The sequence below is a fragment of the Orycteropus afer genome, unplaced genomic scaffold (genome assembly GCF_000298275.1).
Source record: "Orycteropus afer afer isolate SDZICR_OR568_19922 unplaced genomic scaffold, OryAfe1.0 scaffold00662, whole genome shotgun sequence".
In the NCBI taxonomy this organism is placed as follows: Eukaryota; Metazoa; Chordata; class Mammalia; order Tubulidentata; family Orycteropodidae; genus Orycteropus; species Orycteropus afer.
Window position 1 is genome coordinate 289,346 of NW_006922249.1, and position 27,338 is coordinate 316,683.

The 27,338-nt window shown below is 40.5% G+C and overlaps 1 protein-coding gene across 1 annotated transcript in view; it reads right to left on the reverse strand.

The window, feature by feature from the left end:
- The window catches only part of LY96 (lymphocyte antigen 96), a 36,416-nt gene extending 15,926 nt beyond the window's left edge, over positions 1 to 20,490 (reverse strand). Inside the window, exons 1-3 of the mRNA XM_007956757.1 lie at positions 20,379 to 20,490; positions 10,823 to 10,912; positions 2,817 to 2,945 (exon numbers count right to left, since the gene is read on the reverse strand). Coding sequence (XP_007954948.1) covers positions 2,817 to 2,945; positions 10,823 to 10,912; positions 20,379 to 20,490 — 331 coding nt within the window. The remainder of the gene's footprint in view (positions 1 to 2,816; positions 2,946 to 10,822; positions 10,913 to 20,378) is intronic.
- Between the last annotated feature and the right edge of the window lie 6,848 nt (positions 20,491 to 27,338).

The following is a 27,338-nucleotide window of genomic DNA, read 5'->3' on the forward strand; positions in this document are numbered from 1 at the left end:
AAAGAATAATGTAGAGTCTGCAAAACACCGCATAATATGGATGAACTTGGAGGACATTATGCTGAGTGAAATAAGTCAATCACAGCAGGACAAATATAGTATTAGTTCACTGTTGTGGAGGATCAAGGAAAGGTTTATATATGGAGGGAAACTTTTCTTTGTTGGTTGCCAGGGGTGGGAGAGAAGGGGAGAGAACACTGGGAAAAAAAAAAAAAAAAGCATTAACCCATGTCACTTTAATTTTGTGTATTTCACTGTACATAAATTATATTTCAATAAAATGCATTAAAAAAATAAAACAAAATAAATAAATAAAAGAATATCCATATAACTAGAACTAATAGGAGACAAAGTTATGATAATTACTTGGGCACAGTCAACCACCTTGATGGGGCGAGTTGTTGGACATGTGGTCTCAGGACATGGTCACAGGGGACATCAAGCTCAACTGGCATAACATACTACACAAAAACAATGGTGCAGAGCTATTTGTACAAAGATTGTTAAATGGGAACCTAATTTATTGTGTAAACTTTCACCTAAAACACAATAAAATATTATGTTTTTAAAATAATAGTTAACCAATTATAATGGGTTGAATTATGTTCCCAAAATAATGTGTTATAAATCCTAACCTCTATGCCTGTGGTTATAATCCCATTTGGGAATGAGTTGTCTTTGTTGTGTTATTGAGATGGGATTAATCTAAAGTGTGTTTTAAATCAATCTCTTTTGAGATATAACAGATTAAACAAGCAGACAAGCAAAGTACAGATAGAGAGAGATGTCAAGCCACATGAAGATAACCCATAAGCAGAAGCTCAGAAGAGACAAGGACCCAAAAGACAGATAAATTATTCCCCTAGATAAATGCCCTGAATTTGGACTTCTAGCCTCCTAAACTGTAAGAAAATAAATTTCTGTTTGATAAAGCCTTCCATTTGGGCTATTTCTATTACAACAGTACTAAATAGCCAAGGCACCAATGAAGTAAGATTATTCAAAAGTAGACTATTTAGAAAGATTTTAACAATATTGTTACGTTAAAAAAAAAGAACGGTACCGAGTAGTACAAAACATGCTGACTTCTATATAAAAAGGGGGAGAAAACAAGACTTCGCATTCGCATGCTATTGGGAGGGACCAGTCGCTGGAGAAGAACATCATGTTTGATGAAGTAGAGTGTCAGTGAAAAAGAGGAAGACCCTCTATAGCAGCTGCAACAATGGACTTAAACATAACAATGATTGTGAATATGGTGTAGGACTGGCCAGTGTTTCATTCTGTTGTACATAGGGTCATTATGAATCATAATTGACTTGATGGCACCTAACCACAACAACATTCATGTTTACTGTACATGCAATGTGCTTAAAGAAACTCTGAAAGTATATGTATAAAACCACTGAGCCAGGTTATCCGTGTTGGAGGATTGGGGTTAGGGTAGTTGGAAATTAGGCAGATAGGGGATAAGAGAAGGAAGATGTTACTCTGTGTACTGTTTACACTCTGATTTTTAATCACATGGATTAGCTCTTCAAACAATTAAATAAATTAATCTTAAAAAACAATTGTAGTACAATATATTTGTTGTTGTTGTTGTTATGTGCTGTCAATTCGGACCCGACTTATAGTGACCCCTCCTTGGGTTTCCGAGGCAGTAACACTAGGGAAGCAGATTGCCCCATCTTCCTTCCGAGGAGTGGCCGGTGGGTTTGAACCGCCAGCCTTCTTTTTAGCAGTCAAGTGCCTTAGGTACTACGCTACCAGAGCTCTGACTCATAGAGAACCTATTATGTACAACAGAGCAAAAACTCCCTGGTCCAAAAACTGTCTGGTCCACCACTTGTCTGTCAGTTTGTCGTATTGTGGTGGCTTGTGAGTTGCTGTGAAGCTGGAGGCTATGCCACTGGTATTTTGAATACCACTAGGGTCACCCATGTTGAACACGTTTCAGCAGAGCTTCCAGACAAGACAGAGTAGAAAGAAGGACAGGGCAAGGTCATCCACTTCTGAAAAAACTATTCACATTATGAATAGCAGTGAAGCATTGTCTTTTAAAACCAAACAATAGTTAACTGGTAAAGACTATCTGCCTTGAGCATTATTCTCTTCCATCTATCTATATGGAATCAAACTGACAATAATAACTCAAAAGATTAGATAAGAACCTTAGGGGGCAGTGAGTTTATGTTAAGGAGGGAGAAAAAAAAGAAAAAGAGGATGAGAATGGTTGCAGAACTCAAAGAATGTAATCAATCATTAAATTGTACATGTAGAAACTTGAATTTGTGTATTGTTTTTGCTGTATATATTCTCAACAACAAAAATAAAATGAATTACATTTTTTAAAATAGAAAAAATTTAAGAAAAATTATTGGGTTTGGAATACATGATCTTTAACATCATAAACTCTGAAATTTTATGCTTCTGCGAATAATTACAACATGAAGGAAAAAAGGAAAGACATTGAAAGAAACCAATATACCTGCATAGAAATATTTGGTAAGTTTCAATGAAAAATAATTAACATAATATTTAGAAAATGAGATCCATAAGTAAGGGTAAATGTAAAACATTAATCTGAACAACACAAAAAATTTAATATCCCTTCAAACATACTCAAATAAGTGTCATCTTAACAACTTAATAACATAATTATAAAATGTTGCTTAAGCTGCTGGAAGTTTTAACAATTTTGGTTAGAACAAAGAATTATTATCCGAAAACATCACATTTTCAGTATATTTAAATTTCATAGTGTTCTCATAAGAAATTACGTTATCTTCCAAGAGTAATATGAACTGAATGCTCACCTCCCTTTAGAGCTCTGCAAAAAGAATAATCATCATCAGATCCTCGACAAACAACTTCTTTGCGCTTTGGAAAATCCAGGGACTTGGTAGATACATAGAGATTGAAATACAATTTTTTTATGTCTCTCCCTTAAAAAGAAAAATAACAGATCCCATCAGTCCCTCAAAAAAGACATTCTTTTATAAATAATACTGGTATGTGTTATACACTTAAAATGTCCTATGTATAAAGCTAAATATAAATTGAAAATTTAAAAAAAAATTAATTCCCCCAGATGCAGAAAAGGTGAGACTTTCTGCTTCCCTTTTCCTTAGAGCATTTACTTTAGAAATCTAGAAATAGTAAATTTTTTACTTGCCTTTTTTGAAGAATCCTCTCAAAAGATTAAATAAGCTTCTTGCCACTTTACCAACCCAGGAATATTTCCTGAAGACCTGAGAGCCATCTCTTCAAAATGTAATCAGTAAGGACAACAGCTATCATATCTCTCAGTATCAGTGGGAGGATTAGAACCTAACTTTGTTGGGCTCCAAGTGATAAAACTACCTCATGTCATAAAAATATTAAGAGTTTATTTTTCTCATGGGGAAAGGTTATCCAACAGAATGTGGAAGTTTTCAAAGAGTATCATTAATATCTCACCCAAGTAAAGTCTTACTGAAGATCATTCAAAAATGGTTGCAGCAGTATGTTGACAGAAAACTTCCAGAAATGCAGGCTGGATTCAGGAGAGGATGTGAAATGAGGGATATCATTGTTGATGTCAGATGGATCTTGGCTCAAAACAAAGAATACCAGAAAGATGCCTACTTGTGTTTTATTGACTATGCGAAAGCATTCGATTGTGTGGATCATAACAAATTATATATAACATTGAGAAGAAGAATGGGAATTCCAGAACACTAAATTGTGCTCCTGAGGAACCTATACATAGACTGTTATTCTAACAGAACAAGAAGGTTGTTGTTCTAACAGAACAAGGGGATACTGCATGATTTAAAATCAAAAAGGGAGGGTCAAGGTTGTATCCTGCACCATACTTATCCAATCTGTATGCTGAGCAAATAATCCAAGAAAATGGGTTATATGAAGAACATGGTATCAGGATACAGGTGACACAAGTTTTCTTGCTGAAAGTGAGGATGACTTGAACCACTTACTGATGAAGATTAAAGACTACAGTGTGCAGTATGGATTACACCTCAACATAAAGAAAACAAAAATCCTAACAACTGGACCAATAAGGGGAGCTCTGGTGGCGTAGTGCCTAAGGCATTTGACGGCTAACCAGAAGGCAGGTGGTTCAACCCCACCAGCCACTCTTCAGAAGGAAGATTGGACAACCTGCTTCCATAGAAATGTTGTTATGTGCCGTGGAGTCGGACCCGACTCAGCGACCCCTCCTTGGGTTTCCTAGGCAGTATAACTACGGAAGTAGATTGCCCAACCTTCCTTCAGGGGAGTGGCTGGTGGGTTTGAACCATCAGCCTTCTGGTTAGCAGTCAAGTGCCTTAGGCACTGCACTACTAGTCGGATCCGACACCACTGCAGTACGTTGCGTTTGTTGTTGACGGAAGCCATGGTGTTTTCAATTGCCTCATATGCATGTGAAAGCTGAATAGTGGATAAAGAAGACAAAAGAATTGATATGTTTGAATTTTGGTATTGGCAAAGAATACTGAATATACCATAGACTGCCAGAGGAATGAACAAATCTGTCTTGGAAGAAGTGTAGCCAGAACTACCTTAGAAGCAAAGATCTCGACACTTAGACTTTGTCTTATGTAATTTGGACATGTTATCAGGAGGGACCAGCTTCTGGCAAAGAGTATCATGCTTGGTAAAGTGGAGGGTCAATGAGAAAGAGAAAGACCCTCAACAACACAGATTGATTGACACAGTGTGGCTGCAACAATGAGCTCAAACATAGCAACAATTGTGAGAATAGCATGGGACTGGGAAGTGTTTCATTCTGTTGTAGATGGAGTCCCTATGCCTTTACCCAAGTTGTTGTTGTTAGGTGTTGTCGAGTAGTCTCCAACTCACAATGACCCTATGTACAATAGAACAAAACACAACTTCAATCTTGTCTTTGTTTATCATGATATTCTTCCTTATTAGTCCAGTCCTGTGGCAGCCTCACAATCCCTGCTATACCTGGACCCATCGTTGCAGGCCCTGTGTCAATCCATCTTGTTGAAGGCCTTGCCCTCTTTCATTGACCCTCCACTTTACCAAGCATGATATCTTTCTTGGTATCCTGACTTCCATCAGGAGCACCTTAATCCTCAAAGAAATATCTTTGCTTTTTAACACTTTAAGGGGGCCTTTTCCAGCAGATTGTTGTTGTTATGTGCCATCGAGTAGGACTCAACTCCAGCAGATTAGCTCAATGTAACATATTGTTTGATTTCTTGATTGCTAATTCCACAGGCATTGATTGTGAATCTAAGTAAAATTATATCTTTGACAACTTCAATCTTGTCTTTGTTTATCATGATGTTCTTCCTTATTAGCCAGTTATGAGAATTTTTGTTTTCTTTAGTTTCAGGTGTAATCCATACTGAAGGCTATATCTTTGATCTTCATCAGTAAATGTTTCAAGTCCTCTTCATTTTCAGTAAGTAAGGTTGAGTCATCTGCATATCACAAATGATTAATGAGTCTTCCTCCAATCCTGATGCTGTGTTCTTCTTCATATAGTCCAGCTTCTTGGATTACTTGCTCAGAAAACAGATTGAATAAATATGGTGAAAGGATACAACCGTGGTGTACCTTTCCTAATTTTTAACCACACGATTCTCCCTTGTTCTGTTTGAATGACTCCCTCATTGTCTATGTACAGGTTCCTTACGAGCACGATTAAGTGTTGTAGAATTCTCATTCTTTGCAATGTTATCTATAATTTGTTATGATCCAGTCTAATGCCCTTGCATAGTCAATAAAACACAGGTAAACATCCTTCTGGTAATCTCTGCTTTCATCCAAGATCCATCTGATATCAGCAGTGATATATCCTTCATTCCACATTGTTTGCTGAATCCAGCATGAATTTCTGGTAGCTGCTGCAACTGTTTTTAAATTATCCTCAACAAATTTTACTTGCATGTGATATTAATGATATTGTTCGATAATTTCTACATTCTGTTGGATCCCTTTTCTTTGGAATGGGCAAAAATATGAATCCTTTCCAATCAGTTGACCAAGTAGCTGTCTTCCAAATTTCTTGGCACAGATTAGTGAGTGCTTCCAGCCTTCCATCCATTTTCTGAAACATCTCAGTTAGTATTCTGTCAATTCCTGCAGCCTTGTTTTTCACCAAAGCCTTCAGTGGCTGAGAGGCAGCATGAATGGCAGAGAGAATGGCCTGTTTGCCTACATGACCAAGAGGAGCTGAGAGAGCTGTCCTACACTGAAGAAGGGAAGGATGTGCTCTCCTCTTTAGGGAAGACTTCCAGACTTTGCCTACATGTTTCCTGACCCGTATCCTAGGTTATACCATGTTACTTCCTTAATAAAGCAGTGAATTATAGGTATGGTCTGTGAGTTCTGTATGGCCATTGCAATGAATTTTCAAACTTAGCAAAGAAGTAGAGAGTGTCATGCAGAGGATAGCTGGCATCAGAATTGGTAAAAAGTTTGGAGAGTGGAAGTATGTCTGACCTCCACTTCATAGGAATCAGCTTTATGCTGATGGTGACTTTCATTATCCTTTCTGAAGTTAGACAGGTTCTGATGCTACTCACACCATTTTACAACACTCTCCCTGGCTTTAATTACCACAAAAATTGTGTTATGGATTGAGTTGTGTTATCCAAAACTTTATGTTGAAGTCCCTTTGTACCTGTGATTATGACTTTGTTTGCAAATAGGGTTTTTGAAGGTATTACCAGTTAAAATGAGGTCATATTGGAATAATGTGGACCCAATCCAATATGAGTTGTAGCTTATAAAAGAGAACAGTTGCAGACAGAGAAAGACAGCCATGTGAAGATGCACCTACAAGCCAAGGAACTCCTGGAGCTACCAGAGGCTGGGAAAGACAAGAAAGGATCTTCCCTTAAAGACTTCAGAGGAAACATGGCCCTGCCTATACACTGAATTCAGACTACTGGCCTCAAGAACTGTGAGACACAAAATCACAAAAAAAGACCCGGTTTACTGGTCTGATAGAGCCTGGTGAGCCCCTAGTCACCCTTCAGGTCTGGAATTGAACTCACTCCAGTGACTTCCAGGCAAACTATAGACAGGCACATAGGGTGAACATTTACATCAGGTAAATAGACTCCTTAAAGTGATCAATCATGGGAGAACAGAAGGGTAGTGTTTACACAGGAAGAAAGCTTGGGGGGGCAGGAATGCATAGGAAAGAAAGATACAGGGAAAAGGTAACTATAGGGGGAAGTGGGAAGAAAGCTGCTACATTGTGGGGAATTATAGTCAATGTCATGAAACAAAATGTGTATGAATTGCTGTATGGAAAGTGAATTTGCTCTAAGAAGAATGAAGAAAACCAAAGATGCATGGAAACAATTAGTCCAAGGGACTGGTAGACCATGTGATCCTCAGCCTAGATGACCATGAGAGCAGAAGAACTAGATGGTGCCCAGCTGCCACTGTAAACTACTCAGAGGGGAATCAGTGCAGGAGATCCTGGATAGAGTAGGAGAACAATGTGGAACAAAACTCAAAACCATTTAAAAAAAAAAAAAAGACAAGGTTTCCTGGTCTGAGAGCCTGGTGAGACTCCTGTGACTATGGCCTCTAGCTACCCTTCAGGTCTGGAACTGAAGTCACTCCTGTGGTTTCCAGCCAAATAATAGACAGGCTTATGGGCTGAATATTTATATTTACATCAGGTAGATACACTACCTGGAGTGATCAATCATGGTAAAACAGAAGGGCAGTGTTTGCACAGGGAGATAGGCCAGAGGGCAGGAGTACATGGGAGGGAAGGACACAGGGAGGAGGTAACTTATGGGGAGGAAGTAGGAAGAGAGCTGTTACATTGTGGGGAATTGCAGTCAATGTCATGAGACAAAATATGTATGAACTGCTATATGGAAAATGAATTTTCTCTGTAAAGTTTCACCCAAATCACAATAAAAATTTAAAAAATAAAAATAAAAACAGAACTATGAGACAATAAATTTCTATTCTTATAAATCACCTAGTTTGTGGTGTTTTGATTGATATGGCAGCCCTAGGTAATTAATATATGGTGATAATTCCCAAATCATTATCTTCAATCCTGCTTTTCTCCTGAGCGTCTGTCTCATATATCCATTCGACACCTCTACTCAGTGTTGCTTAGCAACATTTCCAAAACTGATTTACTCATTACAGTGCAGTGAACTGCCTGGTATGGTGTTTCTAGTCATGGTCTTTGGGACTCTCACCATATGACTAAGTGGGACTATGCAAATGTGAGGTGCCTGTGGCCAACCAAGGGGATTGGATAGCTTACTAATAATGTAAATAAGGTGCACAGCACCCTCGTGGGGATAAGACCATGTAAATAAAATGTATGGAATCCTAAAGTGGGAATTGGTCAGTTTTGCCACCTTGCTAGGCTTAAAATGAGCCAGTCCAAGACAAAAGAGGAGGATCTTACTACCATCAGGAAAGAAGAGACAGGAATGAAGTGCATCCTTTGGACCCAAGATCCCTGTGCTGAACTTCATCAACCCAGGGGACACAGAGGGAGAGCTGTAACATGTTCCTGTGATGACTGAGAGACAGTGAAAAGAAGTGGCAAAGAAATGGCAACAGCAGAACCAGAGACCTGCCAGCCTTGGGCTATTGATGTTGATCTTGATCCTTCTCCTCCCCCTTGTGACATTAGAGGTGATGCTGCCCCCACACCCTTGTTATATTCATCTTCCTCACCAAATGTGCTGTTCCTCATTACCATGGGCCATATCAAAATACTACCAAACATCTTAAATTGTCTTCATTTTTCTAATTTCAGGGTAGGGTGTGGAGAAGAAGATCATGGGGTCTGTTTCAAACAGTGGTCCCATAGCCCACCCCACAACTTGTGCCTGAACTTCTCCAAAAGTATAGAAGTTGAAGGAACTGGTTTCACAAGGAATTCCTGGACACTCAAGGGCCCAAGATAGCCCTGTCGTGTCCACCTAATGCATGACAAGTTATTTTTTTCCCATTTTTCATGGAACTGAAAGATGAGTTAAGCGTATTTTAAACAATGTAAAATATTTCAAAAGTGGCTGGACAACTCTAAGGTGGATTCCATTGATCCCTTCCTCCTGGTATTCATGCCCTTGTATAATCCTCTCCTCTTGAGTGTACGCTAGACATCAGTAACTTGGTAATAACCAGTAAAAAATGGCAAAGATGATCGAAGCTATCTTCCATGATTAGACTACTGTGGTAGTTAAGGTTACATGTCAACATGGCTGGGCCTGGTTTTGAGTGGCTGGGCAGCTGGTTGTAGTTATTCCCCATGATGAGACTGGCAATCAATTCCGTGGTGGAATCTGCTGCAAGCAGCTGAGTAGCTGCTTGGGAATGTGGTCTGCTTCTGGTATATAAGGAGAAATTTTGGGAATGGTTTGCAGTTTTGGGCATGCTTGAATCCTAAATGTAGCCAAGTTGTGTTCAGCAGCCTGTCATGTTGTCTGCCGATCTTAGGGCTCTTAATGAACTTGAATTAGTGGCCTGTCATGTGGTTTGATAATATTGGGAGTATATCTTTCTACTTGTCAACCTTGGGTTTGTCAGCCTCAGCAGCCAGCAGTTGCCTGAGTGAAGAAAGCCTCCAGATTCAGTGGGCTGGAAGCAAGAGGCAGAGCTAAAGCCCAAGGCTGAGGGGTTTGCACCCAGCTCCTAGAGCCTGGCACTTTAAACTCAGACTTCTAGCCTCCAAAACTGTAAGAGAATAAACTCCTATTCATTACAGTCACCCAGATTATTACTTCTATCTTGCAAGCAGATGCTCTCTCTTACTGGCTTTAATGACGTAAATAGCCATGTTAGAAAGGCCCACAAGGCAAGGAACTGAGTGCTGGCCAATAGCAAGGGAAGAACTGAACTTTGTCAACAACCACATAAGGTAGAAAGCAGATCATTCCCCAATTGAGCCTCAAAAAGAGACCTCAGCCCTAGCCAACAATGTGATTGCATTCATGGGAGATCCTGAAGCAGACCCAGCTAAATCAGGCCCAGACTGCTGACCCACAGAAATGAAGAGATAATAAATATGTATTGTTGGGATCTTCTAGGCTTGCAAGCAGCCATCTAGATACAACGATGGTTCTTTGCTAGTCCTGAGTAAAGAATAATGAAGAAAATCAAAGACACATGGAAACAATTAGTCCAAGCAACTGGTACACCATGCAATCCTCAACCTATATGACTATGAGACCAAGAGAACTAGATGATGCCCAGCTACGACTGTCAACCACTCAGAGGCAGATCTGTATAGGAGATCCTGGATAGAGTTGGAGAACAAGGTGGAACAAAACTCAAAATCATAAAATGAAAAAAAAGGGGGGGGACCAGTTGCTGGTCTGATTGGGCCTGGTGGAACCCCTGAGACTATGGCCCCTAGCTGCCATTCAGGTCTGGAATTGAACCCACTCCTGTGGCTCGTAGCCAAACAAAACATAGGCATATGAGGTGAACATTTACATTAGGTAGATACACTCCTTGGAGAGATCTATCATGGGAGAATAGAAGGGCTGTGTATGTGCAGGGAGACAGCTTGGGCAGCAGGCATGCATGCAAGGGAAGTATACAGGGAGAGGTGACTATGGGGAGGAAGTGGAAAGAGAGCTGTTGCATTGTGGGAAATTACAGTCAATGTCATGAGATAAAGTATGTGTGAAATAAATAAATGTGTTTGTTTTAAGCCACTAAGATTATGATAATTTGTTATATAGCAATAGATAACTAATATAAGTATATTTTGGAACATAATCATTTATGATGGATATTCCTTAAACATTTTTACTTGATTTACAAAAACAAAAATTGGACTTACTTGGAATGTAGGATATCTGCAAATGTCCTCTGCTTCCCTTCAATGTGATACAGGGTATAAGATTCAATGAAATAGGGTATTTCATGTTATCTAAGTGGGATAAAGATAATGTCAATAAATTATCATAAAGCATTTTAAATAGGAATAATATTCTAAATATCAGTACCCAAAAGACACTTCCAGTGCATAGAATGAGAAAAATTTAAAGCTCCCCCTGCAATAAATATCTCCCCAAAACATATTTTCATGAAATTGCTTGTTCCATTTTGGGACTTCTAACCTGCCCTTTTCTCCACTGAAGGAGCCCTAGTAGTGCAGTAGTTAAGTGCTCAGCTGCTAACCACAAGGTTAGTAGTTCTAACCCACCAGATGCTCTGTGGAAGAAAGATGTAGCAGTCTGCTTCTGTAAAGACTACACTTTTGGAAATCCTATGGTGCAATTCTACTCTGTCCTATAGGTTCACTATGAATCAGAATCAACTCAGCAACAATGGGTTGGGTTTAATTTCTCCACTGCCCTCCTTTTCTCCACTCTCGTTACCTTTTTTGTATGTTCCATTGGTCCAAAATAGAAAAATACACTGAATAATTAGAAATCTAGTCAGTGCTGGAAATTGAGGGAATAAAAGAATGAATGAGTTAATGATAAAACTTCCTAAACAGAAAGTTGAATAGCAGAGTGGAGGAAGAGCTCATAAAAGTGTTCAGGAGGAGAGAAGAGGGACTACGCCAGTTTTGTTTAGCTTTGCCACTGAATGCAGCACTTAAAATAGTGTTGACAACTGTTATCCAGTGAACTGAGTATGTCTGCAATAAAATTTCATAGAATGAGGTGAGTTGACTGTTATTTTCCTTCATCATGGATGTTCATAAACATTTGGAGAAAAGATATTCATCACTGCATGGTATAAGACCAAAACCAACCAAACAAACAAAAAAATAGAGAAGAAGAAAAATAAAAACTTAAATGTCCAAAAATAAATTAATTATAACACACCTATTATTTGAAGAACGAGAATTTCAGAACACTTAAATGTGCTCATGAGGAAATTGTACATAAACCAAGAGGGAACAAGGGGATACTGCATGGTTTAGAATTAGGAAAGGTGTGCAAATAATCCACACAGCAGGACTACATGAAGAAGAACATAGCATCAGGATAGGAGGAAGACTCATTAACAATCTGCAATATGCAGATGACACAACCTTGTTTGCTGAAAGTGAGGAGGACTTGAAGTACTTTCTAATGAAGATCAAAGACTACAGCCTTCAGTATAGGTTATAGCTCAACGTAAAGAAAACAAAAATCCTCACAACTGGACCAATAAGCAACAGCATGATAACAGAGACAAGTTTGAAGTTGTCAAAGATTTCATTTTACTTGGATTCACAATTAACACCTGTGGAAGCAGTAGTCAAGAAATTTGCACTGGGAAAATCTGCTGCAAAAGACTTCTTTAAAATGTTAAAAAGCAAAGATGTCACTTTGAGGATTAATGTGAACCTGCCCCAAACCATGGTATTTTCAATCACCTCATATACATGCAAAAGATGGACAATGAATAAGGAAGATTAAAGAACAGATGTCTTTGAATTAGTGGTGGTGAAGAGCACCGAATATACCATGGACTGCCAGAAGAATAAGCAAATCTATCTTGGAAGAAGTACAGCTTGAATGCTTCTTAGCATTAGTGAGAACACTGTGACTTTGTCTCACATATTTTGTACATTTTATATCAGAAGGGATTCATACCTGGAGAAGGACATCATGCTTGGCAAAGTAGAGGGTCCATTAAAAAGAGGCAGACCCTCAATGAGATAGTTTATCACAGTGACTGCATCAATGGGCTCAAAATGACTGAGAGGATGGCACAGGACCAGGCAGTGTTTCTGTTGTACAAAGCGTTGGTCAGAACCAACCCAATGGCACCTAATAACAACAACAACCAAGTGTGATGTAATGTATATCTTCATTCCTTGTTATATGTTTGCAACAAGTGTTCAGAGTAAGAGGACCAAGTCTCTGGAGCAGAAGCTGAGAAAAAATTAGAGGCAGTGAATCACCAGAGCAATACTCCGTGTCATACTAAGCGAAATTCTGTTTCCAGTTGAGTTTGAAGCTGAGTTTAACTCACTTCCCCACCCTTTCTGTAACTATCCCACACTCTGGTTGGAAACAGATGATCAGGCATGATAACTCATCTCCTTAAAGTTGTTTTTCAGAAACCCAGCCAAGACCAATTTGAAATCTGTTAAAATCAACTTGGATCAGTTTTGGCCTTTGGACATGCACAGTGGAAGAAACAGAACAAAGGTGCTTGGAACTAACATCTCCCTCTGCCTAAGCCCCAATTGGTGATGACAGGAAGTAGGTGTAACTCATCCAGTGCGCAAGTACACTGCATTAAAAATTGACTGTCCCTTTAAACCAAGACTAACAAAACTTCAGCCAATCCCCAGGCAATTCATGCCCAAATTCCTGGACTTTATATGAATATGTATAGTAGTCCCTTCCCGGAACACTGCAAAAACTGTACATCAACCCTCACTTTGGGAGTCAGATTTGGGTACAGCCCCTGTCTCTTACTATGCACGTGGTAATAGATTATTTTTCGTATCTCTGAAGTGCAGGATGTGTGTGAACTGATTGATTTGGCTTGATCAGGCATTGGGCAGGAACTCACTTTAGTCTGATATCAAGTTTCCCACGTGTCTGAAGTTAGTCTGATTACGATGAAAACAACAATGAGTCAATCTAATTAGCCAAATATTTAGAGCTTTTGTGGCTTAATGCCTAAGGTATCTGACTGATAACCAGAGGGCTGGCGATTCAAACCCACCAGCCCCTCCTCGGAAGGAAGATGGGGCAATCTACTTCCCTAACAATACTGCCTGGGAAACCCAAGGGAGGGGTCGCTATGAGTCAGACCCAACTTGAGGGCAGTGAGTTTTTGTGGGGTTTTTTTTAATTTTATTTTTAATGGGTGCCAAGTATTAGGCCAGCAACAGAGAGAGGCATGGTGGTGGGTGATGGAGAGTACAGAATAGAAGTAAAAGACTTGGGACTTGTGTTAAGAAGGCTGTGATTTTTCTTGGGAGACAAGCCCTACACACATAAAATAATTAGACGTAAGATTCAAAACTGCCTACAACAGTATCAAAATTAAAAAAAAAAAAAAAACCTCACTGCCATTGAGATGATTCTGACTCACAGTGACCCACATTGGGTTTCTAAGGTTGTAGATCTTTACCGAAGCAGACTGACTCATTTTTCTTCTACTGGTTTGTTCAAACCACTGACCTTTGGTTAGCAGCCAAAAGCTTTAACCACTACACCACCAGAGTTCCTTATAACAGGATACAGCATGTAATTTTAATTAACTTGGGTCATTTGCAAAGGCTAGAGAACTAGTGGGAAATAATCTTATTACTTTAAAGTTATCATGTGTATGGTAATGCTCAACTTTTGTTTTATCAAATTCAGAAGGTGGTGACCAGGTTCAGCAAATGCACAGAACAAGAGCCCCTGATTTTCCCAGTAATCACAAAGGTCACCATTGCTAATCCATCATGACGTTTTTTCACACTGACTTCAGCCTTAGAGTACTTCTTAGTCAGACATTCAACGCAACTGCAGCTGGCACTGGAAATAACACGATTGCCACTCTGAGTGTGGGCAGTGAGTGCTACTGGGTGTCAAGAAAGAAAAAGATGACCATTGGCTAGAGTTGAACCATCATAACACCTCATTTTACCTCTTTAATGAAATTTCCATGACATAGATTTACAATTCCTTCTTGCAAGAGTATCTTTGTCCTTACCAGTGTGGAAACTTCTCTTCCCTCAAAATGTGCTCAAACATCATCAACTCTAGTAAGCCTTTCCTGGATTCTCCACATGTCCCCACCGCCACAGTCACAAAAACACTATAGTACTAGTTCATTGTTTATTATAATAAAGATGTATAAATTTTTATTATAATTTATTTTCAAATCCATCTTTTTATAAGAATATAACATGCCTCCAGGAAAGGAAGCACATTCACTGGTTTTGGTTTTGGTTTTTTTAAAATTTTACTTATTTTGATGTTGTTGATAATTTACACAGCAAAACATACACCAGTTCAACAATTTCTACATGTACAAATTAGTAATACTGATTACATTGTTTGGGTTGTACAACATTCTCACCCTCCTTTTCTGACTTTTCCTCCCTCATTAATATAAAGTCACTGCCCCCTAAGGTTTCTATCTACTCTTTCGAGTTACTGTTGTCAATTTGATCCACACAGATAATTCTTAATTTTATCCATACAGATAATGCTCAAGGCAGACCTGGTTTTTTTGTTTTGTTTTGTTTTGTTTTTTAGTAGTTGTTGTTGTTATTATTTGCCATTGAGTCAGACCCGACTCATAGCGACCCCTCCTTGGCTTTCCAATGTGGTATGACTATGGAAGTAGATTGCCCAACCTTCCTTCCGAGGAGTAGCTGGTGGGTTTGAACCACCAGCCTTCTGGTTAGTAGTCAAGTGCCTTAGGCACTATGCTACCAGAGCTCCTTTTTTAGTAGTAGTCAAGCTGAACTATTGTTCAGTTTTAGGAGGACTTTGTTGTTGTTATGTGCCGTCGAGTCAGCCCCGACTCATAGCGACCCCTCCTTGGGTTTCCGAGGCAGTATCACTACGGAAGTAGGATTGCCCAAGGAAGGAAGACTTTAGGGATATATATTTTTGGTTTAAGGTTTAAAGATTTTCTCAGGGTAATAGTATCAGGAGTTTATTCATCCTCGGTGTCTCCAGAAAGTCTGGAGTCCATGAGAATTTGAAATTCTGTTCTGCATTTTTCCCCTTTTGTTCAGGATCCTGCCATGGAATCTTTGATCAAAATGTTCAGTAATGGTAGCCAGACACCATCTAGTTCTTCTAGTCTCATGGCAAAGGAGGCAGTTGCTCATGGGCGTAATTAGCTACACATTCCACATCCTCCTCCTCTTCCTCTCTCTCCTCCTTCCTCTCTTGCTGCAGTTGAATAGAGAGCAATTGCTGTGCCTTGGACGGCTGCCTACCTGCCCACCTGCCTACCTGTATACCTATATGATTCCTGTGATTCTCCCCCAACTCATTACTCTCCATTCCCATTTGCTTCTTTTTTTTCTTAAACACATCAAAGTCAGAGAGAAGGGGCAAGATCCTCCTTCAGAAAATCAACTCAAAAGACAAATCAATTGAGTTGTTATTACTAAAAGATTAAAAGCTAAGTAGTAATATGAAGTATTATGTAAATAAAGGCCTAATGAACAATGTAGAGCCAAGCAAGTGGTATATATAAGAGCTAAAGGAGGAGAGAGAACTGAGGCCTGTATGGACTGAGGAACCTTTCTGGAAGAGGCAGACTATAAGCTTATCCTGTTGGATGTAAAGTTCTCTTGGTGGTGCACATGGTTTGCACTCAACTGTTAACATAAAAGGGAGCTCTGGTGGCGTAGTGCCTAAGGCATTTGCCTGCTAACCAGAAGGCTGGTAATTCAAACCCACCAGCCACTCCTCAGAAGGAAGACTGGGCAATCTATTTCCATAGTGATACTGCCTTGGAAACCCAAGGAGAGGTCGCTATCAATCACAATTGACTTGACAGCAGTGAGGTTGGGGTTTTTGTTTTGTTTTTAACATAAAGTTTGGAGGTTTGAACCATCCAGTGGTGCTGTGGAAGAAAGACCTGGTGATCTGCTTCCATAAAGAATACAGAGAAGAAAACCCTGTTGAGCAATTCTGCTCAATAATGCATGGGATCACCTTGAGTCAGAATTGACTTGATGACCACAGGTTTGGTTTGGTTTTTGCCTGAGGGACAGACTTCAGAGAGAAATTGAGAGGGGATTCAGTACAATTTGCAAACAGGAAAAAGGTTACAAGTGTGGGATTGGTCACACACCTATTTTATCAGCATTTCCCAGAGTATATTAGGCAGGATAGTCAATACACCTGTCTTAGTAGAAAACACTAGACTGACACTCTGCTAGACAAGAAAAAATTATTGAAGGAATAGAATCATTTTGAAAGGGGAAGACATTCAAAAAGCTCTGGTAGCATAGGGCCTGAAGCACTTGATTGCTAACCAGGAGGCTGGCGGTTCAAACCCACCAGCCACTCCTCAGAAGGAAGATTGGGCAATTTACTTCCATAGTGATACTGCCTGGGAAACCCAAGGAGGGGTCCTTATGAGTCAGCAGTGAGTTTGAGATACAAGATGTTGCAATGCTCCAAATTACAGGGAGAACCTTAAGGGTTTAAAAGGATTTCTGTTAATAGGCAGGTAGCTAGGGGAGGAAGCATGACAAAAGCTACAAATTTAAACATTATTAGTAAGTTCATCTGTTTACATCCTCAGAGTTGTTTACATCCTGAGTAAACAAATCCTGAGAGTTATTTAACAAAGCATTCAGTCAGAGGTTAAATTTTCTGACACATCTGAAATCTGTTTCCTGGTAGCATAGTGGCTAAAAGCACTTGACTGCTAACCAGAAGGCTGGCGGTTCAAACCCCCCAGCCACTCCTCGGAAGGAAGGTTGGGCAATCCTACTTCTGTAGTGATACTGCCTCGGAAACCCAAAGAGGGGTCACTATGAGTCGGGCGACTGGACAGCACATAACAACAACAACAATCTCAATTACAGATTTACAAAGACCTAGTAGACACACAGTGGGAAATCCTAATGAGTGAGAAAACCTTTTGGGGTTAACACTTGATATGTGTCTATTTTAGCTACAAAGTTATTTACAACTTCTAACTTCATTTAACATTATCAATTCTGTTTCTCATCCTGCTGGCCAAGGCAACCTTCTCTGAAGCCAGCTGAAAACACAGACACTAAGTAACTGTCTAGGTGGAAAATTCTGACTTCTGCCTTCTTTAGCACCTGAGCTCTGATGGTGCTGCGGCCAAAGCATTGGGATGCTAAGCTAAAGGCCTAGCAGTTCAAACTCATCAGCTGCTCTGTAGGAGAAAGATGAGGCAGCCTGCCTCCATAAGTGCCTCCATAGGGATTGAAAAAACTCATTGCTGCAGTCAGACCCGACTCATAGCGACCCTCCTTGGATTTCTGAGGCAGTATCACCACGGACGTAAATTGTCCAACCTTCCTTCCAAGGAGTGGCTGGTGGGTTTGAACCACCACCCTTCTGGTTAGCAGTCAAGGGCCTTCGGCACTACACCACCAGAGCTCTTCCATAAGGATTTACAGCCTTGGCAACCCAATGTGCAGTTCCACTCTGAGATAGAATCAGCTGGGTGACCATGGGTGGGCCTTCTTTGTTATTTTGAACAGTAAAACTTTGACAAAAATGCTGACTGGTGTCTTTACAAAAGTAGAAGCTCAAAATGGAGTTTAATTTAAGTCTAAAGTCTCCAAATTCGGATATGACCGTACCTCAGTTTCAAGATTCATGTCCACACAACACACAGGCACACAAAATTAATGAAATTGGAATTTTGTGGGGTTATTGTGTTTCTTTATTGGAAACCAGTCTTCTGGTTAGCAGTCAAACGCCTTAGGCACTATGCCATTGCCAGTGGATAGAAAAGGCCAGCCAACCCATTGTAAGCAACACAGTGGAAAGTACCCAACCAAAACAACAGTCAGGCTCTGAAGCTGTACCTTCAGACCTATCAACATTTGGTAATGAAAAGGAGGAAAATAGTAATATAACCAGTTAACAGTACTAGGTATTGTCATTGTTTTGACTCATTATGATTGGTAAAAAAAAAAAAAAGCCACTATTTATTGTTTCTATGTGTCCTGTGCTAAAACTTCACAACAATCATTATGAGGTAGTGCTAAAATAATTTTCATTTTATAGATAAGCTGGGGCACAAAGAGGCTAAGTACTTTGTTGCAGGTCCCGCAGCAATTAGGTCACACAGCTAGTAACTGACAGAACCAGGCTTGTATTTGTTGAACCCGAAAATTAATAATAGACATCTTACTTTGATTTTAGGTTTTTCTTATGTCCAAAATCAAATATTAACAATAAAAAGCCTGACCCAAACTGCAAAAGCCTGCTAGAAACTGCTCTACAGCCCCATAAATTTGTCCTAACCTGCTAGAAAAGGATAGTTGTCAAACCATTACCTCCTAATTTAAATCTCAAAAACTTCATGGCTGCTGGTGGATGGAGGGCCAAATTACTAGCAGTTGGGCTGGAAGCAACCTGATACAAGTTGCTCTCAGGAAAGAGAGAAGGTTGGATTGTTGTTGTTATGTGCCATTGAGTCAGGCTGGACTCATAGTGACCCCTCCTTGGGTTTCCGAGGCAGTATCACTACAGAAATAGATTGCCCCATCTTCCTTCCGAGGAGTGGCTGGAACCACCAGCCTTCTGGTTAGCAGTCAAGTGCCTTAGGCACTGTGCTACCAGAGCTCCCACCAATCACATTAGGATTAGCCAATGGTAGATCTTTTATATTTCTCCCTCCTCTCCTCTTTATAGGGAGCTCTTGGTGGCCTAGTGCCTAAGGCATTTGACTGCTAACCAGAAAGCTGGCGGTTCACCATAGCCACAGCCCCTCCTCGGGAGGAAGGTTGTGCAATCTACTTCTATGGTGATACTGCCTCGGAAACCCAAGGAGGGGTCACTAAGAGTCAGGTCCGACTCAATGGCAGTGGGTTTGGTTTTTGGTTTTGTAGCCAGCTGCTTCAAGCCATTTGCTGTTTCTGGAATCAAAATGGTCTCCCTATATGTATATAGGAGCTCTGGTAGCATAGTGCCTAAGGCACTTGACTGCTAACCAGAAGGCTGGCGGTTCAAACCCACCAGCCACTCCTCGGAAGGAAGGTTGGGCAATCCTACTTCTGTAGTGATACTGCCTCGGAAACCCAAGGAGGGGTCGCTATGAGTCGGGGCTGACTCTACGGCACATAACAACAACAACAACATATGTATATATAGTAACTGTTCAGACTAAAAAAGTACGAATTTCAGTGAGTCTTAATTATTTTTAGCATACCCGATTAGGTATATGATTCCAAAAGCCCTAAAAAATGATAGTCTGGAGAGAAACTGACCCAAGGAGGAGACTGGTTCTACTTCCTTAAAAGGAAGAACCACAAAGTCTTAAATCACCTCCCCAATGGGAAAAAAAAAAACCAAAAAACCTACCACCCAGTCGATTCCGACTCATAGTGACCCCTCTTGGGTTTCCAAGGCAGAATCTCTGTGAAAATAGAGATTGCCCAATCTTCCTTCCAAGGAGTGGCTGGTGGATATGAACCACCAGCCTTCTGATTAGCAGTCAAATGCTACTGAAACTGAGAAGAATCTGAAACTTGAAGGTAGAGATAGCTGACAACAAGGAACAACAACACAATTTAGAGACCTGTGGGCCCTGTGAGGGATCGAGAAGATCCACATAGGGCATACTAGCCATCACTTTTCCTGTCAGCAGCAGCAGCAGCTGGAATGCACAGTTGTTTCCTGTGTCTGGGCAAGGTCAGAGTAAGTTTCCTGTGAAAACTCACTGTTGAAATAGCTGAAACCATTTGTTGTTGCAGTTTTACTTACCACAGTAGGTGTACCAAACACTTAAATCAGAGGAGTTGCAGATCCAATGTTGCTCTCCGAGTTCAGTAAATATGAAAGGAAACAGGGTGGAAAAAAGTAGAAATGGAAACATGATGGAATATCTCCAAAACTTTGAAAAGTAGAGGAGGATTGGTAAATAATCATCTGACTCTTCTCTTGCAGTAAGCAGAGAAGATTTAACTTAGTCATCTGTCATGTGATTTCTGAGGTCCTATTCAATGAGTTCCTCTTTTTTTGTGTGAGAGTAGGTCTGTGTTTTTAATATTTGAGTTCTTCCTGTAAGGGGGGAAGGAAAATGATTTATAATTTACTCTTTTGAACACTCGATGCAAATGAAAGTGACTAGAGCTTTAAAAACTGAAATGAAATACTTCCTGGTCAATAGTAACAAAACCAGTCCTGGATCTCCGTTAGATTCTCAACAATACTCCCTTCCATTGGCAATACAACACCATTCTCTCCAAGACCTATTTATGATATAGCAACTTCTTGTAGCCCAGAAATCTGTATCCAGTGGGCAGAACTGCACACTATTTCTACTTAGCAATAGGTTTACCCACAGGGCAGGATAAGGCTGTATAAGACAACAGACTAGGGACATTTGCTGTAGTGCTACTCTGTGAGTGTGGACTTAAACCAGTTCTCTGGCTAAAATAGGGGAAAAGAGACCCCAGATTCAAACAAGTTCAACAGAGACACTTTTATTAAGCATTGGACAGGACAAAGGCAAAACAGAGACAATCATCCAGGATGAGGGAAACCGTCAGCATGTACATAGTACAGAAAGCTGAATGGAGTCTGTGGAGTCATGACCATGGGGTTAATTACATATGACTGAAGGGGGGGGGGGCTGAAACCCAGGGATGGGGGGCTGGAATCATCACAAAATCATGATTGGTGGTAGATCGATTCATCACTGTTGCAGGCAGGACTATGCAATGCAAACACAACCACTGCCGTGGAGTCAGATCCAACTCATAGTGACTCCTCCTTGGGTTTCCGAGGCAGTATCACCACAGAAGTAGATTGCCCAACCTTCCTTCCAAAGAGTGGCTAGTGGGTTTGAACCACCAGCCTTCTGGTTACCAGTCAAATGCCTTAGGCACTGCTACCAGAGCTCCTAGGTGAGACTACAGAAGCAGGGAAAAGACCATGACTGGGATACATACATAATTGAAGATAGAAAAGGGTTACAGGGTTGGTTCTGGGCCTTAACTACCTGGCTGGGTGGTGGTCTGGATAGACTGAGACTCATGACCATGCAGCCTTGAGTCTTAGCTGCAAGGTAGCTGCCAAACAATACCAAGACCCCAACCTTAATTTAAATTAGAAAAGGACACACTCAGGCAAGTTGCCTAGTTCTTGGGTGAACATAATCTACTCTCAACCACATTCTTCCTGAAGGCAAACTGCCCCTCCCTAGGTTTGTCAGGAACTTGTCTATGTATGACCACAGTGCTGGCTCAATGGTCAGAAAGAACCCAAATGGACTCTGAAATTTATGTCAAGCCTCAAAATGGAGTTAGGGCTCCTACTGCAGACCACAGCCTTCCACAACCCCAAGTGCTTTAGCATTTAAGCTCTAATGCATGGCTGTGAGTTGTGATTGACTTGATGGCAGTGAGTTTTGTTTTGTTTTTTTGGTCTGCCCCTACCAGGTTTGAGAATGCACTGATTTATAGCAAGCTAAAGTTCAAGGGAATGTTTGAGTCCTAATAATGGTCATTAGGAGCTCTGGTAGCATAGTGGCTAAAAGCACTTGGCTGCTAACCAGAAGGCTGGTGGTTCAAACCCACCAGCCACTCCTCGGAAGGAAGGTTGGGCAATCCTACTTCCATAGTAATACTGCCTCGGAAACCCAAGGAGGGGTCACTATGAGTCGGGGCCGACTCGAGGGCACATAACAATAACAACAATGGTCATTATCTTGTTTGTAATATGCATTACATTTCAAAACACACACTTCATTTTAGAAAAGCAGCTAATCTTTAGATTTGTTACTTAAAATTTCTTTGTAGGATATACTGTTGATGTCAGAAGCCAAAAAAAAGATATAACTTCACATCTAGTTGGGGCCTGAGAGTCTCAAGTTTAGAGGAAATTAATCATGTTTGTAAAAGTTATAGAACTAAATGGGCCAGTTTTCCATTTCTAAAAAAAGGTGAAAACCTAGATCATGGTCTTAAAATATCATTTGCAACTAAAAGGAACCAGGACTCCTTTGGAAAATAGCTGATGCCAGATCTGGGGCAGAAAATGGTCAAGATGATCCTGGAACATCTTATTATATTAGATAGCTATCTTAGTTCTCTAGTGCTGCTATAACAGAAATACAATTAAGCGGATGGCTTTAACAAACAGACATTTATTTACTCTTTCACAGTTTAGGAGGTTAGAAGTCTGAATTTAGAGTGCTGGCTCTAGGGGCTGGGTGAAGGCCCCTTGACCTTGGGCTTCAAGTCTGCCTCTTCTTCCAGGCCCACTGAAGCTGGAGGCTTCTCCTAACTCATGCAGCTGCTGGCTGCTAAGGCTGATGAACCCAAGATAAGCAGGTAAAATGGCACTATCCCAAGATCTGCAGGCAACATGGCTGGCCACAGGTTCAAGTCCAGAAAATGGAGATGAAGACTGAACCAAATGCAGAATCTTTTCTATATATGCTGGAAGCAGGGCACACTCCAAAGGCAATTCTCCTTTAACTGATTATTTGCTCACAGTGGATTCTACCATGGGGGCAATTATACAACATCTAATCTCATCATGGGGAATAACTATATCCAGCTGCCAAGTCACTCAATGTCTTGGCCCAACTAAATTGACATACAACCTTAATTACCATAATAGCTAATTTGAAGAGGACACCATTGACCAAAGATGAGTGTATTAGTTTCCCATTGCTACTGTAACTTGATGGCTTAACACTACACAAATTTATTCTCTCATAATTCTAGAGGTCAGAAATAAAAAATTAGTTTCATTGAAGTCCTCAGAGCTGCTTCCTTCTGGAGGCTGTGAGGGGGGAATTTTTTCCTTCCCTTTTTAAGCTTCTAGTGGTTACCCACATTCCTTGGCTTGTGGCCCCTTCCTCCATTTTCAAAGACCATCATTTCAATCTCCACTTCCATCATCACATCACTTTCTCCTCTGAGTTCCTGCCTCCCTCTTATAAGGAGTCCTGTTATTATGTTGATCCACTTACATAATCCAGACTAATCTCCCTATCTCAAAATCCTTACATTAATCACACCTGCAAAATCCCTTTTGCCATATAAGAGGCCACAGATCCAAATATGAACATCTTGGGGGCCATTATTTATCCTACCACAGTGGGACTATATGAGCACTAATAAGATAATAATTGCAATGAATTAAAACATATAAAATATGTTTAAATTTACAAACTTGTAATAAAAGTCTGACTGGTCATTATGAGATGATGCTAGGAAACCAATTCTACGTTGAAAATTGGTAAATAAAGGGAAAGAATAAAGCATTTATCCTGACTTGTCTACACAAACTGAACTACTAAGCAACCAAATAGTAGGCAGGGGCAAGTTTTTCTTACCTTCTTGTACTTTTCTACTTACAGATGTATTCCAGCTAATAAATGAAAAAGGAATAATAGAATATAACCATTTTGCAACATGTAATGAACTAAGCAATCAAAGATTGCTAACATCACAAAGAGAGAGACAAAAAGATCTATGAACCTCCTGATGGAAGAACACTGATATAGCCAGCCTCCAAGATTTCTCCCAATGATCCTTACCTCCTGGAATTGGTATCCTTGTTTAGTCTCCTACCACAGTGAATAAGGCTGACCTGTGTAACCAGTAAAATATTGTAAATATTGTATAATAACAATGTGTGTGCCTTCCAGGGTAGATCATAAGACACTGTGGCTTATACCTTGCTTTCTTTTGGATCATTTGCTCTGGGGGAAACAAACAGTGCTAAAGAGTGATTCGTATGGTGAGAAACTGAGCCCCCCCTGCCAAAAAACAGCACCAACTTGTCAGTAAAGTGAGTGTCCTCTCTTAGAAGTACGTCCTCCTGCCTCAGCCAAGCCTTCAGATGACAGCAACATCAGCTAACATCTTGCCTACAACCTCATCAGAGACCCTTAGTGTGGTGCAGTGAATTACTTGGTATGGTTTTTCTAGCCATAGTCTTTGTAACTCCCACCAGATTACTGGGTGGGACCTTGCAAATAAGATGTGTAGAACTCTGATGTTGGGATTGGTTAGTTTTGTCACTCTGCCAGGCTTCAAAATAAGCCCTCCTAGAGAAGGAGCTCTGGTACCATAGTGGCTAAAGCACTTGACTGCTAACCAGAAGGCTGGCGGTTCAAACCCACCAGCCACTCCTCGGAAGGAAGGTTGGGCAATCCTACTTCCGTAGTGATATTGTCTCGGAAACCCAAGGAGGAGTCTCTATGAGTCGGGGCCGACTCAACGGCACATAACAACAACAAGCAGCAGAGAGGGGATCTCATTGCCACCAAGAAAGAAGTGCTGGAGGTGAAGTAGAGGGCTTCCTTGAACCTGAGATCCCTGCGCTGGACCTTCTTGGCAGAGATGTGCCAGCAGAGAGATGCCCTGGCAGAGAGGTGCCCCTGTAGAGAGACAGCAGCAGTGGAACCAGGAGGCATGAGGCAGAGCAGAGGGCTTACCTGCCCTTACCATAGAGCAAGAAAATTGTGTGCCCTTGGGCAGGAGACTTGCTTATGGAGTGGGGTGCACCTAGGTGTACCTTTGGGCAGAGTTAAAAGTGCTATGTAACACTTGCCTAAGGAGGGCAGAGAGGCCAGCCCGAGAGGCCAAGAGCCAGAGAGGCATGCCTGAGGGCATAGCTGAGAGGAGACTGTCCTGACTGAAGACGTGTATCCTGAGCATGTTCCTGAACCTGAATTATAGACTGTTACTTCCCTAATAAACTCCATAATCGTCAGTATTGTCTGTGAGTTCTGTGAGGTCATTACAACAAATTATTGAACTCAGCAGAGAAGTAGTGAGAGCCATGGGAGGGATGGTTGGTGTCAGAATTAGTAAAAGGCTGGAGGGTGGCAGCATATCTAACCTCATAGGAATAAGCCTTGGGCTGCTGATGGTGATACTCTCTTCCTCTTGTGAAGTTAGAGGAGGTCAAAACATGCCACCTCCTTGCCCTTTTTTGCACTGAGCCAGAGGCATTTCACGAGAAGGTTGATTACATTAGGGTGGTTCAAAGCCACCAGCCACTCCTCGGAAGGAAGGTAGGGCAATCTACTTCTGTAGTGATACTGCCTTGGAAACCCAAAGAGGGGTCGCTGTGAGTCAGGGCTGACTCGATGGCACATAACAACAAAGACCCAGCTAAACCACTCCTGAATTCCTCACCTATAGTCATTGTGCAATGTTAAAAAATGCTTTTTGTTCTAAACTTCTAAGTTTTAGACTAATTTGTTATGAAGCAATAGATAACTAACACAAATAATATCGTCTATGAAGTAGTCTTGTCCAAGGTAATCTACCTCGGATCTGAAAAAGCGTCAAGATACAACTATGAATTTATCAGAAATACACAAGTCAGAGGAATATGCTGCACCACAGGAATGCAATCAGAAAAATCTAGATCCTGACAAGATCTAGAGGACAAATAATCCAGTTTCTTATTTGCAAGGATAAGAGAGACACATAGTGAAAGAAATGGAGAGGCCCATAGATTAGAAGTGTCTTAAAAGACATATCAGTAATGGCAATTGTAAACCATATTTGGATCATGGTCTAAAAAAATTGAAAGTTTGAACAGACTGGATATTTGATTACATTAGAGATATTTTAAAGGTATAATGGTAAGATTGTGGTTATGTTTCTTAAGAAGTCCTTATCTTGCAGAGTTATAAAACTAAATATTTAAGAAAGAAACTAACATTAGGATGTTTGCTTCACAATAAAAGGAGAGGGCAAGTGGTTGGAGTCTAGATGAGCAATATTGACCACAAATTGGGAATAAAGATGATGGAGGCACACAGGTCCATTGTACTCATCTACCTACATCTGTATGTTTGAAATTCTCCACAAAGAGAAAAGCAATGACAAGAAGTTTAAAAAAAAAAAAAAAGTGTTCTTTAAGAATGAGAATACATTTTAAACAATTACACCCAAATTGTGGCAGTCATTCCTACCTAAAGGCCATTTTACACTTTTGCTTGCAAAAACTGAAGCATTTCAGTACAATGAAATCTACACTAAGATAAAGGATTATGATGATACTTTTTGTCGTCAAAGAGTATGATATAACCCAGAGGTCAGCACAGACAGTGGGAGACTCATCGTCTTCCCACTCTTTCAGTTTATATGCTTTGGAGGAGGGTAATGAAGTGACGAGGAGGGAGGTGGGGACATATCTCCTCCTTACCTAGGCCTGAATTGTTTCTGCTGACTTATTTCAGTAACAAATGTTATCTTATGCATGACAATTCTTTTCCACGTTCTAGTCTCACAACAACACCAACAGTCTCACTCCAGACCCTGCTCTTGAGAAGCAATCTTCTCCACTTGAGTCTTCTTTTTTTTTTTTTGCCACATTTTACTGTGGTTTGGGTGAAAGTTTGCAAAGCAAATCAGTTTCCCATTCATCAATTTTATTTTGTGACATTAGTTGCAATCCCCTCAACATAATAGCACTCTTCTCACTTATTCCTTGTTTTCCCTATTTCCATTTGCCCATCTTTTCTGCCTTCTGAACTTTGTTTTAGGGTAAATACTGCCCTTTTGCTCTTGTATTTTTTAAGCATATTCCTCAACAGTGTTATTGTTCACTTTATAGGCCTACTGTTTGACTAAAAAGTAACCTGGGAGAGTAGGAGAAAGGGGTAAAACCCAGGAAGCCAAAGAGAAGAGCAATCAGCCAAAGGGATTAGGTGAGGAGGGGAAACTCAGGGACGCCCAAAGAAGC